The 13,395-nt window shown below is 42.3% G+C and overlaps 1 protein-coding gene across 11 annotated transcripts in view; it reads left to right on the top strand.

Annotated features, from left to right (window-relative positions):
* STIM1 (stromal interaction molecule 1) overlaps nucleotides 1-13,395 on the top strand; it is a 203,766-nt gene that overhangs the window by 158,777 nt on the left and 31,594 nt on the right. For all 11 annotated transcript variants that reach the window (XM_070803804.1, XM_070803805.1, XM_019974860.2 and 8 more), the window contains 2 exons: nucleotides 4,744-4,855; nucleotides 8,199-8,314. In XM_070803804.1, coding sequence (XP_070659905.1) covers nucleotides 4,744-4,855; nucleotides 8,199-8,314 — 228 coding nt within the window. The remainder of the gene's footprint in view (nucleotides 1-4,743; nucleotides 4,856-8,198; nucleotides 8,315-13,395) is intronic.

Below are 13,395 nucleotides of genomic sequence, written 5' to 3'. Positions count from 1 at the left end.
TATATATCTAATTTATAAATATATATTCATATATGGTAATGTGTGCTTGAATTTTTTTACATGCAGATTATGTCATTAAAAATGTTGGAGACTACAAAGTTAGTCACCTTGTGCATCTCTTTTATGAAGGACTATGTGTTGCTGAAAACTCCAGGGGTTGGCCTTCTCCAATTTTGTGTAATATTGTTTGTCATTTTGCCCAGAGATGTAGTCTTTGATGTCTTTAGGAGCCAAATGGACAGAGGCTTAAGGGGATGAGAGAATCATGACTTTAGAAGACTGTCTCTTGCTTGCATGTCCTCCTGGGATTTGGTCATGTGAATCACTTGGCATCTCTCTCGGTACTAAGCTCTCCTGGCCAAATTCTGTCTCCCCTTACTGACAGCCACAGCTCTCTGTACTTGGTGTTGCCTTCTTCCTCACTTTGGGCCAGGGATTCTTCCCATTTTCTCTTTTGGAATGAGAAAACAGAACAAGATTTTTAGCTTTTAGGCACTTTGAACCTTAGGAACAAGGTCCTGGCACCCCGCCTTGACTAAATGGTGGGATATCATGCTGGGACACAGGGCTGCTGTCTGACAAGGACACAGCTCACTCTGGCTTACTTTGTTCAGATTGCAGTGATTCCGAGTGGGCAACACCTTACTGGCAAGCCTTACCTAGGTAGGGCATCTGCCGGATAACAGAATAATATATGGACGCATAGCCCAAAAAACGACTGCCTTGAGGTTTGTCCTAATATGTTGGAGTCTTTGTCCTTTTCCACAAAGCTTAGCTCTGTAGAGACTGACTGTCCTCATTGGAGGTCTCCTTATAGACCTTCTGCCATGTGTTAAGAGCAGTGGTTCTCAGCCGGGGGCAGTTTTGTTCCCCAGAGAACATTTGGCAGTATCTCGAGACAGTTTTGATTGTTATGATTGGCAGCATACTACTGGCATCTGGTCGGTAGATGCCAGGGTTGTTAAGTGTTGTACAGTGCATAGGGCAGCCCCCTACAACAAAGAATTAACCTGTCCAAAAGGTCAGTGCTGCAGAGACTAAGAAACCCTAGCCTAGACTGACTCCTGCTTGTCTCCACTGCAGTGTAGGGCACAAGCAGTGAAGTTCCTGCCTGCCAAGGGTCTATGCTCAGGCCTGTATCAGGGTGTCTTCCCTGTAGACAAAAGACTCTTGTGGCACTTCTGGCTGTGGACCTTTCAAGCAACAAGACATGAAGTGGCCTTTCTACTCCATACGTCATGCTGGGTGAGGCCAAGCTCCTTTGACAATACAGGCAGGAATGTGTTCCCTGCACTTTGCAGGTTGACACTTGTCTGTCCACCTCACATCTTGTGCCACTCTGCTAGGTCTTCATTACCTAACACTCTGGATGATAGCAAGTGATCATGTTTACAATGTATGTGGAGATATATTCATTTTCAGGAATAAAAGGCCAATCCGTTGTACTTTCCTCAGCACATCTTTAATGCCTGTTCTGTCATCCCTCCTTTCCTAAGCCCTATGATTTGAGCATATCTCTTGGAAATTAATCTCTCTCTTCCCTCCAGTGTATTCTAGTCTGGAAATTAGAAATTCAACCAGGCGATGACTAAGCAGTCTCCACCTAAGCCTCCAGGACCTTGTTTTCTAGGATGCAGTTGAATGCGCTAGATCTGCCTCATTTCCTCTCGCAGAACCTTTCCTGTGCCTCTGTGAATGGTCTAAGCTACCTCCAAAGTCTCTTGGCTTTAGAACTTTTCTCCTGAGCCCCAGCGGTTTTGGGGGGACATAGAGAGATTAGAGTACTTTTGTCTTCCACTGTTTTGTTCTTTCTGAGTGTCTGCTTTATACCATGTGCTGGGCTCCACTGTGGGGGAGGAGAAGGATAAAGGGACAGGGCCCAGACTTGTAACTTCTCTAGTTTAAATAGAGTGGCAGAAGCAACCTAAGATCTGAGGTGTGCCTACCAGAGGAATACCAGTAGCATCACTGACTCAGTAGACATGAGTTTGAAAAAACTCTGGGAGACAGTGAAGGACAGGGAAGCCTGGAATGCTGCAGTCCATGGGGTCACAAAGAGTCTGACATGACTGAGTGACTGAACAACAACAATCAGAGGAATGCTGATTTTTGGTCACGCGTTTCAGAAGTTAACCTCCACCTGGGCTGTATATTTGTCTGGGAAGATTGTTGTTGCTGTTTGGTGGCACACATTCAGAACATTTCTGGAACGCCTCATTTAGGATAGTTATTTTTTGAGTAAATTCTTATTGATGCCACTGTATAAAAAACACTATTTTAGAGACAAAGAAGGTGAGCAAAACAGAAAAGGACATGGTCCCTGCCTTCAATTTCTCCTGACCATTAAGGGGAAATTAGAAAGCCTTCTCATGCAGGACAGTTTTGGGGAAAGATATAGATCTTAAAAGAGGATGGTAATAAATCTCACCATTTCATTCTGCTTCAAAACTTTTTTGGCTTCTTGCTGCTCACAGCAGTAGTTTTCAAACTTGAGGAATGTACAAATTCCTTTTAAGGCAAATCATTTATCTTGGGCCTGCAAAGCTGGTTTTATTTAATAGCATTCAAATATGTACAAACATAAAATTAAGTTTAAGTTGCTATATAAAATTTGTGTACAAATATAAACAAACAAAAACACACTGATACTTTAAATAAAAGCACATTTCAAATCCAATAAAATGATATATTTTTGCCGAAACCCGACTGCTCCCACCCAAGGTTCTTTAAGTTCAGCATGGGTGTATTACTGGGTGCTATATGGTGACTCAGTCCTCCCACTATTTTTCTGTATTCAAGCTCCTATGAAACTTTGTTTTATATGATGCATCATGATTTCACTTGACCTTTTCTTGGCTTGAACATATTCCTTGCACATTAAGTCCCCTTCTATTCCTTTATTGTTGATTCTTGACAAAACATGGAGATAAATTTGTTATCTCTGTGGCTAAATACCACACAACTATTAAAATATTTTTAAACTATTATTTTTATAGTTCCCATTAAAAAAAAGTCATAGTCTTATAACATTGAGGAAATGATTAGGTACAGTGGTCCACATATGGTAATGATGTGATTTGCAATATTATGAATGATCATTCAGTAATTGTTTCAGGTAGAATTGACTCCTCTTGTGAGAGAAAATCTTTTCAACCTGATATAAGCAAAAGGGGAAATTTATTTTTTGCACAGAACTGAAAAATATATGAATAGGGCTATCTATAGGTATGATCTCATTCAGAACTTAAGTGATGTCATCTGGATCCATCTCTTGGCTCAGATTTGTATGAAGCTTTCCTGCAGTGTCAGGGAGAATGTGTGTGTGTGTGTGTGTGTGTGTGTGTGTGTGTGTGTGTGTATAAATAATCTCTATGTATATTCTTATATAAATTAAAGAATGTTATATACATATGATGTTTATGACATAATGGCCAGGGAAAGTCATGAAGCCAGACTGCTTGAGTTCAATATTTACCAGTTCCTGGCTGGATAATTTTGGGAAAGTTACATAACCTTTTTGTGCCTCAGTTTCTTCATCTGTAAAATAGGGATAAAGTGGTATATATCCTTTACATGGTTGTCAAAAAGATTAGTGAGCTAATATATGTAAAGTACTTAGCACAGTTCCTGTTATAAAGTAAGTGCTATGTAAATGATGGATTCTATTAGTATCATTTTATTATTATTATAAAAATATATAATATGAAGTGAAGTGAAGTGAAGTTGCTCAGTCATGTCCGACTCTTTGTGACCTCATGGACTGTAGCCTGCCAGGCTCCTCTGTCCGTGGGATTTTCCAGGCAAGAATACTGGAGTGGATTGCCATTTCCTTCTCCAGGGGATCTTCCCAACCCAGGGATCTAACCTGGGTCTCTCGCATCGTAGGCAGATGCTTTTACCATCTGAGCCACCAGGGAAGTCATGATATAGTAATTCAGGATTATTTTATCCCAGATACACCAGGATAGTACAAGAAAAAAATCCATTCTCTATCAATTCAGTTCAGTTCAGTTGCTCAGTCGTGTCTGACTCTCTGCGACCCCATTGACTGCACCATGCCAGGCTTCCCTGTCCATCACCAGCTCCTGGAGCTTGGTCAAACTCATGTCCATTGAGTTGATGATGCCATCCAACCATCTCATCCTCTGTCGTCCCCTTCTCCTCCAGCCTTCAGTGTTTCCCAGCATCAGGGTCTTTTCCAATGAGTCAGTTCTTCATATCAGGTGGCCAAAGTATTGGAGCTTCAGCTTCAGCATCAGTCCTTCCAGTGAATATTCAGGGTGGATTTCCTTTAGGATTGACTGATTTGATCTCCTTGCAGTCCAAGGGACTCTCAAGAGTCTTCTCTAACACCACAGTTCAAAAGCATCAATTCTTCGGCACTCAGCTTTCCTAATGGTCCAACTCTCACATCCATGCATGATTACTGGAAAAACTATACGTTTTACTAGACAGAACTTTGTCGTCAAAGTAATGTCTCTGCTTTTTAATATGCTGTCTAGATTGGTCATTGGTCATAGCTTTTCTTCCAAGCGTCTTTTAATTTCATGGCTGCAGTCACTGTCAGCAGAGATTTTGGAACCCAAGAAAACAAAAAGTACTGTATGTATTCCTTTCATAGTTAGGATTTTATGGGAGAAAACACATAGATGTGGCGAATGTTAAGGTCACTGTGACTATGACAGTAAGTTGCAAGCATTGCTTGCATTCCGGAATCATGGCTTTACTTATCTCTTCCTGCAGTATACAACTGGACCGTGGATGAGGTGGTGCAGTGGCTGATCACATATGTGGAGCTGCCTCAGTATGAGGAGACCTTCCGGAAGCTGCAGCTCAGTGGCCATGCCATGCCAAGGTCAGGAGGAGAGTGGGTTTTCTCACTTGGGGTGTAGGGAATGGGATGGGGTTGGCCTGCCTTCTGGTTGCTCTCATGTGTTAAATGAAGTTTCACTCCTTTCAGTGCAGAATTTGTAGACTTCTTTTCTCACATTTACTGTATACTTGCTATAAAGCATAATGGGCACTTCACATCTATTCTCTTATTTAATATTTCTATCGATCCTGGGAAGAGTACTAATGGCTGCCATTTATTGAGTTCTTAGTACGTGCCAGGCACTGTACTCAACACTTTATATACAGTATCATTTAATTCTTACATCAGTCCTGTAAGGTAGATATTAATGTGTCTAGGTGATAAGCCTGGCTAAGTAACTTTTCCAAGGCCACATGGCTAGTTAGAGGCAAAATTGTGATTTGAACCTAGATCTGGGTAGACTTCAAAGCCTGTGCTACTTCTCTTTTCTTCTTCTGGCTCCCCCCAGCAGCTGTCTCTTTTATTGCCCATGGCACTAGGGCCCCGGGGCTCCTTTAACTTCCCCTGAATTACCCATACACAGTTTATCTACTCTAAAAAAATGGTGCAGAGATGGGGGCCAACTAGCATTGGCCCCAGCCTCCTCTCTGGAGTGACTGTTCCAACACCTGTTGTGTCCTAACTCTGCCCCTCTTACAGATACAGTATGCTAGGACTTGGGGTGGTGTGGGGAGGGGCTAGAGTACTGCTTGGACTTCTTGTTATGTCAACTAGTGCCGTATATCATCCAGTGATTAATCCATTTACTTATTCATTCAATCAATATTTACTGGGTACCTGTTCTGTGCCAAGCACTTATGCTGGGTGCTGGGAATAAAGATGGCAACAAGTTGCCCTTCCCCTCAAAGGGCTTACTGTCTGGTAAGTGCTCATTATGTATAACCTGTCATCTTATTATGTAGGTGCATCTGGTTATGAGCTTCAGCAAAGGGAAAAGGGGAAGGTGAAGCTGTTGGAATGTCCACACATTGCAGCCTCTAGCCATAGAGCTACCGGGCAGTGCTGTCCAGGCTTAGCTGAGCTGGCTGGTCCCTCCTCTGCTGCCCGCAGCCTCTTCTTCACGGCTTCTCCCTACTGTAGAGAGAGTAATAATCTTAATGTTTGTACATCCCTTTATAGAGTTTCTTTCCTACCTGTTATTTCAGTTGAGTCCCACTATTCTGGGAGGAAGGAATTATTATCCCAACTTTTGGGCAAACAAACTGAATTTCAAATATTTTATGATTTATCAAAGCCAGTAAGTTGCAGAGTTGGGATTTGAACTTAGGTCTGCCTGGTTCTAAATGCCCTGCTTTTTTCACTGCATCTTCCTCTTGCCCCATGTAGTTGAACATAGGCATCCTGGAAATACTCAGTGTAGTTCTATTTAACAACACTTTACCAAGCATACCCTGTGTCATGCTCTCTCCTGGGCCCTGAGGACAAAGAAACACATTAGACCCCACATTTGCCTTGAGGAACTCTGTGTTTAGTGGAAGAGACAGACAATCAAACAGATGATTAACCATGAAGCTCCAGGATTTAGGTTCTTTCTCATGGAAATAGCAGTATTACCTACCTTATGGATCCCTGACCCATTCCATCTTGAAGAATGGCAATGGCTTGGATTAAGCTGGAAAACATAGATGAGGAATCAGTTCTCAGGTACTGAGCTCACTTGGCCATTCTGTGACTAGGATTAGATCTGAGACCAGACCCGGCCAGGCTGGGCGCAGGGGTAGAGGCAGCCAAACTGTGGTGCCTCAGTGACAGTAGGAAGCCTGGAGCCTTCAGAGCAGGGAGTGTGGGGTGGAGTGGGGGTGTTTTTCTAGGCCTATCACTAGGCAGCATGGTATAATGGGATGAATCTAGCAGATTTGGGTTGAATCCTGCCTTTGCCACTTACTTGCTGTGTGACTTTGGGCAAATTACTTATCCCTAAGTCTCAGTTTTCTTATCGTAAAGTGGAGCTGCTAATAAAAGAACTGGGTTCCTAAAGTGTGGGGACTAAATGAGGTATTGTATGTAAAGTGTCAGAATAGTATGAGATACACAGCTGCTTAATAAATGTTAGTTCCTTTCTCATTTCTTGTTGCTTAGAAATTCATAGGTTTCTTTGACAAATAGACTGTAGAAAAGGTGATACTTAACTTTGATCAGTTAGATGAAGGCCAGTACACTTGTTAGAAGTGCTCTAAAGAGAGCCCCAAGAACTCCCAAGTTTGTGAGAAGCATCGGATTTACTTAAGTTTACACAGAAGGAAATTGAGGCCCCAGGGAAGAGATTAAGCAGCTTATGTCAGACAAGTGAATCATTGATGGAGCTGGGGCCAGAAGCTGAATCTCCTGACCATCCCCACCCCTACCCCACCCTCACCCACATCAGGGTATCTCACTGCCTGTTTTATAGATGGGCTTGGTTGCTTCCCAGGACTAGAGAAAGAAGTAACTATGCCTGCATGCCCAGGCAGGAGTGTAAATGACACACTGATGTCAGAAGCTTTTCTTTATCTAGGGAAACAAAGCTATGAATCAGAAAAGAGCACAAACCATAGTATAGTAGATCATCCTCACTTGTGGGACCCAGACCAGTGGTTTTTCAGCCTTTCATGTCTTACACTCCTCTCCCCTCTATACCCACTAAATTCAAGCAGAAGAGAAACAAAGTCCAGTTTTTCCTATACCATTTCCTTGGAAATGGTATATAATCATATACCATTATAATCATACTGTTAATAATAACTTAATAAGAGAGGAATATACATATTCCTCTCATTAACAGTATGATTGAAGAATATAAAAAATATAGTAATGTGATTGAGAGTCAATTACTATTACTCAAATACAAGATGACAAGACTAATGCAATGCTCTTTGTCAGCAGATTTATATTTAATGACAGTTAGGATCAGGTAAATTCAGAGGCCCTCGGAATCCCTGGGTCATGTGGTGTAACATTTTGACCTGGGCTGGACAGGAGAATGCGTTTACAGATGGTGGGAGTGTGGAGACAGGTGTTTGGTGGATAATCCCTGGGAGGAGAAGCACAACAGAAAATTTACAGTTGAGTATGGGAATGGTCACAGATAGTTAATCCTTAGAAAATATGATATTCAGGAGATGATGGACATGGGGAGAAAGGTGAACAAATTCTTGGTGAATGTTATGTGCTCTCTTTACTGCTTGTTGAGATCCACTGGTGTTGACTCTGTATACTAGAGTGCAGAGGGGAGCAAGCACTAGGAGCTAGAATTCATGGAAGTGTTCCTGGAGGAGGTGTGTAATCCTACCAGGATCCTTTCTGCTTTGTCGGCAGGGAACTGAGCCCCTCCTGTTTGCCCCCACAGGCTCGCTGTAACCAATACCACCATGACAGGGACTGTGTTGAAGATGACAGACCGGAGCCATCGGCAGAAGCTGCAGCTGAAGGCCCTGGACACGGTGCTCTTTGGGCCTCCTCTCTGTGAGTCGGGGGAGAGGGAAGGCTGCTGATGTGCCATGGACCCCACGGCTGGGTTGAGGTCCTGGGTCTGCCCCAAAGGGATAAAATGAATATTCTACAGAGGTACATCAGAAGGTTAAAGAAGGCATTCTATAAAAGAGGTGGCATGTGACCTCTGCCTTTAAAGATGGGTAGGGCTTTATTCCATGGAGGAGCCAGGAGAAGGCAGTCTAGGTGGGGAAAACAACCTGAGTGAGAATACAGACACTAAATATGAATGGTATGCTCAGGGATAACAACCTGAAGCAGGCTGAGTGCCGTCTAGCTGTTCCTGCTGTCACTGGACATGCAGAGGCCATGGACTGATTGCTGAACATTTTGTGTCCTTGAACAACCAAACAGGGCTAAGCAGGCTTTCACTGAAGCAACAGAGATATCTTGGACTAGGGCAGGTTGGTCTCTTCAGCCCAGGGTCAGTTGCGGGGATTAGGTGCTTCAGCTCCTGAACATCTGTCAGGTGGGAATGATCAACCTTGCTATCCTTTTTTATTCTAAGTGAACTCAACACAGAGTAGTAAAATTTCTTAGAAAATTTGCCTTGACCAGAAGGCTCTTATGGCCTACTCTGTGTCCTCTGGGAGCTGTTGGCACCAGCCTGACCCCAGCGGAAGATGCCAGCAGCAGGATACTGTGAAGCCCAACACCAGTCCAGAGAAGCTGCCGGCAGGCAGGGTCAGTGGCAGTGTGACATTTCTCTTGACAAGTACCCAAGCTGATATCTCAATAGAGGTGGATAGGTCCATAATTTTTTGGTTTAAAAAAGCTTTAATAGACTTTATTTTTATTATTTTTTAAGATTTATTTATTTTAGTTTTTGGCCACAGGGCTTGTGGGATCTTAGTTCCCTAACCAGGGATCAAACTCAGGCCCACAGCAGTGAACACCCAAGTCCTAACCACCAAGACATCCCCTATTTTTATTTTTTAATTTAAAACATTAAAATTTTTTTTTTCTCTTTTAGCCATGCTGCATGGCATGTGGGATCATAGTTCCCTTACCGGGGGTTGAACCCATGCCACTGCAGTGGAAGCAGAGTCTTAACCACTCTACCACTGGGGAAGTCCCTAGATTTTATTTTTTTGAGTAGATTTAGGTTCACGTCAAAACTGAGTGGAAGGTACAGAGATTTTCCATAGACTTCTGCCCCCATACATGCATAGCCTTCCCCATTAAAAACATCCTCACCACAGTGGTACATTTGTAACAATTGCTGAACCTACCACTGACACAGCATTATCACCCAGAGTCCATAGTTTACATTAAGATTCACTCTTGGTATTGTGCGGTCTGTGGGTTTGGACAAATGTATGATGACTTGTGTCCACCTGTGTGGTGTCAGAAAGAATGGTTTTTCACTGCCCTAAAGATCCTCTGTGCTCCACCTGTTTATCCTTCTTTCTTCCTCAACCCCTGGCAATCACTGATTTTTTTTTTTAACCTCTCCATAGTTTTGTCTTCTTCAGAAGGTCTATACCTTTTGTAAGTGTGAAACAGAGCAACATGGGAGAAGACCATTTTCATCTGCTTTGTTGCCTTTTTTGAACCTGTTCTATGTGCTTAGTCACTCAGTCATGTCGACTCTTTGCAACCTGATGGACTGTAGCCCGCCAGGCCTCTCTGTCTATAAGGATTCTCCAGGCAAGAATACTGGAGTGGGTTACCATGCCCTCCTCCAGGGGATCTTCCCAACCCAGGGATTGAACCCAGCTCTCCTGCATCGCAGGCGGATTCTTTATGTGTAAGCCACTAGGGAAGCCTTTTTGGTCATACTACTACTACTACTAAGTTGCTTCAGTCGTGTCCAACTCTGTGCGACCCCATGGACTGCAGCCTACCAGGCTTCTCCGTCCATGGGATTCTCCAGGCAAGAACACTGGAGTGGGTTGCCATTTCCTTGTCCAATGCATGAAAGTGGAAAGTGAAAGTGAAGTCGCTCAGTCATGTCCGACTCTTAGCGACCCCATGGACTGCAGCCTAACCAGGCTCCTCCATCCATGTGATTTTCCAGGCAACAGTACTGGAGTGGGGTGCCATTGCCTTCTCCTTTTTGGTCCTAGGACACATTTTTTCTTATCATTCATTTATAAGTTTTGAATAAATGACACAATGAAGGCTCTAATTGTGAGGCCCACCCTCTGTACTACCAACATTTTTTAAAAATTTTATTTTATTTTTAAACTTTACAATATTGTATTGGTTCTGCCATATATCGAAATGAATCTGCCACAGGCATACATGTGTTCCCCATCCTGAACCCTCCTCCCTCCTCCCTCCCCATACCATCCCTCTGGGTCGTCCCAGTGCACCAGCCCCAAGCATCCAGTATCGTGCATCGAACCTGGACTGGCGACTCGTTTCGTACATGATGTTATACATATTTCAATGCCATTCTCCCAAATCTCCCCACCCTCTCCCTCTCCCACAGAGTCCAAAAGACTGTTCTATACATCTGTGTCTCTTTTGCTGTCTCGTATACAGGGTTATCGTTACCATCTTTCTAAATTCCATATATATGCATTAGTATACTGTATTGGTGTTTTTCTTTCTGGCTTACTTCACTCTGTATAATAGGCTCCAGTTTCATCCACCTCATTAGAACTGATTCAAATGTTTTCTTTTTAATGGCTGAGTAATACTCCATTGTGTATATGTACCACAGCTTTCTTATCCATTCGTCTGCTGATGGACATCTAGGTTGCTTCCATGTCCTGGCTATTATAAACAGTGCTGTGATGAACATTGGGGTACACGTGTCTCTTTCCCTTCTGGTTTCCTCAGTGTGTATGCCCAGCAGTGGAATTGCTGGATCATAAGGCAGTTCTATTTCCAGTTTTTTAAGGAATCTCCACACTGTTCTCCATAGTGGCTGTACTAGTTTGCATTCCCACCAACAGTGTAAGAGGGTTCCCTTTTCACCACATCCTCTCCAGCATTTATTGCTTGTAGACTTTTGGATGGCAGCCATTCTGACTGGCGTGAAATGGTACCTCATAGTGGTTTTGATTTGCATTTCTCTGATAATGAGTGATGTTGAGCATCTTTTCATGTGTTTGTTAGCCATCTGTATGTCTTCTTTGGAGAAATGTCTATTTAGTTCTTTGGCCCATTTTTTGATTGGGTCATCTACCAACATTTTTAAAGCACCTACAGTGCACCACTAAATGACAGTCTCTTCTCTCAGGAAGTTCCATCTAAATGAACATTGGCGTGTCAACAAATTCAGTAAATGGTCAACAGATACAGTGGTATAACAGTCGTGTAAGTCATTCCATAGTTCAGATGGGAGCACAAAGTAGGGAGGAGTTTTCAGTTGGAGACCAAGAAGTTTTATGGAAAGGATCACTCTTGAGCTGACTCTTGAAAAATGGGAAGTGGCCTTATTAAACTTTCTTTATTATCAGCCTATCCCCCTCTCTTTGTATACACCAGCAAAAACGTTTATACCAGAAGAATCAAACCCAGCAGTGAAAGCTAGGTTATTTTTTCAGAGGCTCTCCCATGTCACCCTGCAGTTATAGGGAGGCCTTTGGCAGCCTGAAATCTTCTTTAGTCTTCTGAGATATACTAATAGACTGTTAAGACAGCTAGTGCTAGCGGTAAAGAACCCACCCGCCAGAGCAGGAGACGTAAGACATAAGAGATGTGGGTTTGATCCCTGGTTCAGGAAGATCCCCTGGAAAAGGAAATGGCAACCCACTCCAGTATTGTTGCCTGGAGAATCCCATGGACAGAGGAGCCTGGCAGGCTACAGTCTATAGGGTTGCAAAGAGTCAGACACGACTGAAGCAGTGTAGCATACACAGGGTCTGTATCGAAATAGTATTTACTGTATCTGAAAGGGTGTGTTAAAAACAGGTTAAGCAAGAATTGCAAATGGAAAAATCACCTTTTTCTCAAGCACACACAGAACCTTCTCCAGGATAGATCATATCCTGGGCCATAAATCTAGCCTTGGTAAGTTCGAAAAAATTTAAATCATTGCAAGCATCTTTTCTGACCATAATGCAGTAAGATTAGATGTCAATTACAGGAGAAAAACTATTAAAAATTCCAACATATGGAGGCTGAACAACATGCTGCTGAACAACCAACAAATCACAGAAGAAATCAAAAAAGAAATCAAAATATGCATAGAAACGAAAATGAAAACACAACAACCCAAAACCTATGGGACACTATAAAAGCAGTGTGAAGGGGAAGGTTCATAGCAATACAGGCTTACCTCAAGAAACAAGAAAAAAGTCAAATAAATAACCTAACTCTACACCTAAAGCAGCTAGAAAAGGGAGAAATGAAGAACCCCAGGGTTAGTAGAAGGAAAGAAATCTTAAAAATTAGGGCAGAAATAAATGCAAAAGAAACAAAAGAGACCATAGCAAAAATCAACAAAGCCAAAAGCTGGTTCTTTGAGAAGATAAATAAAATTGACAAACCATTAGCCAGACTCATGAAGAAACAAAGGGAGAAAAATCAAATCAACAAAATTAGAAATGAAACTGGAGAGATCACAACAGACAACACAGAAGTACGAAGGATCATAAGAGATTATTATCAGCAACTATATGCCAATAAAACAGACAACATGGAAGAACTGGACAAATTCTTAGAAAAGTACAACTTTCCAAAACTGAACCAGGAAGAAATAGAAAATCTTAACAGACAGATCAGAAGCAAAGAAATTGAAACTGTAATCAGAAATCTTCCAACAAACAAAAGCCCAGATCCAGACGGCTTCACAGCTGAATTCTACCAAAAAAATTTAGAGAAGAGCTAACACCTATCCTACTCAAACTCTTCCAGAAAATTGCAGAGGAAGGTAAACTTCCAAAATCATTCTATGAGGCCACCATCACCCTAATACCAATACCTGACAAAGATGCCACAAAAAAAGAAAACTACAGGCCAATATCACTGATGAACATAGATACAAAAATCCTTAACAAAATTCTAGCAAATAGAATCCAACAACATATTAAAAAGATCATACATCATGACCAAATGGGCTTTATCCCAGGGATGCAAGGATTCTTCAATATCTGCAA

The sequence above is a fragment of the Bos indicus genome, chromosome 15 (genome assembly GCF_029378745.1).
Source record: "Bos indicus isolate NIAB-ARS_2022 breed Sahiwal x Tharparkar chromosome 15, NIAB-ARS_B.indTharparkar_mat_pri_1.0, whole genome shotgun sequence".
NCBI lineage: Eukaryota > Metazoa > Chordata > Mammalia > Artiodactyla > Bovidae > Bos > Bos indicus.
The sequence above is the reverse complement of the archived record's forward strand: the minus strand, read 5'-3'. Positions and strand labels throughout refer to the sequence as shown.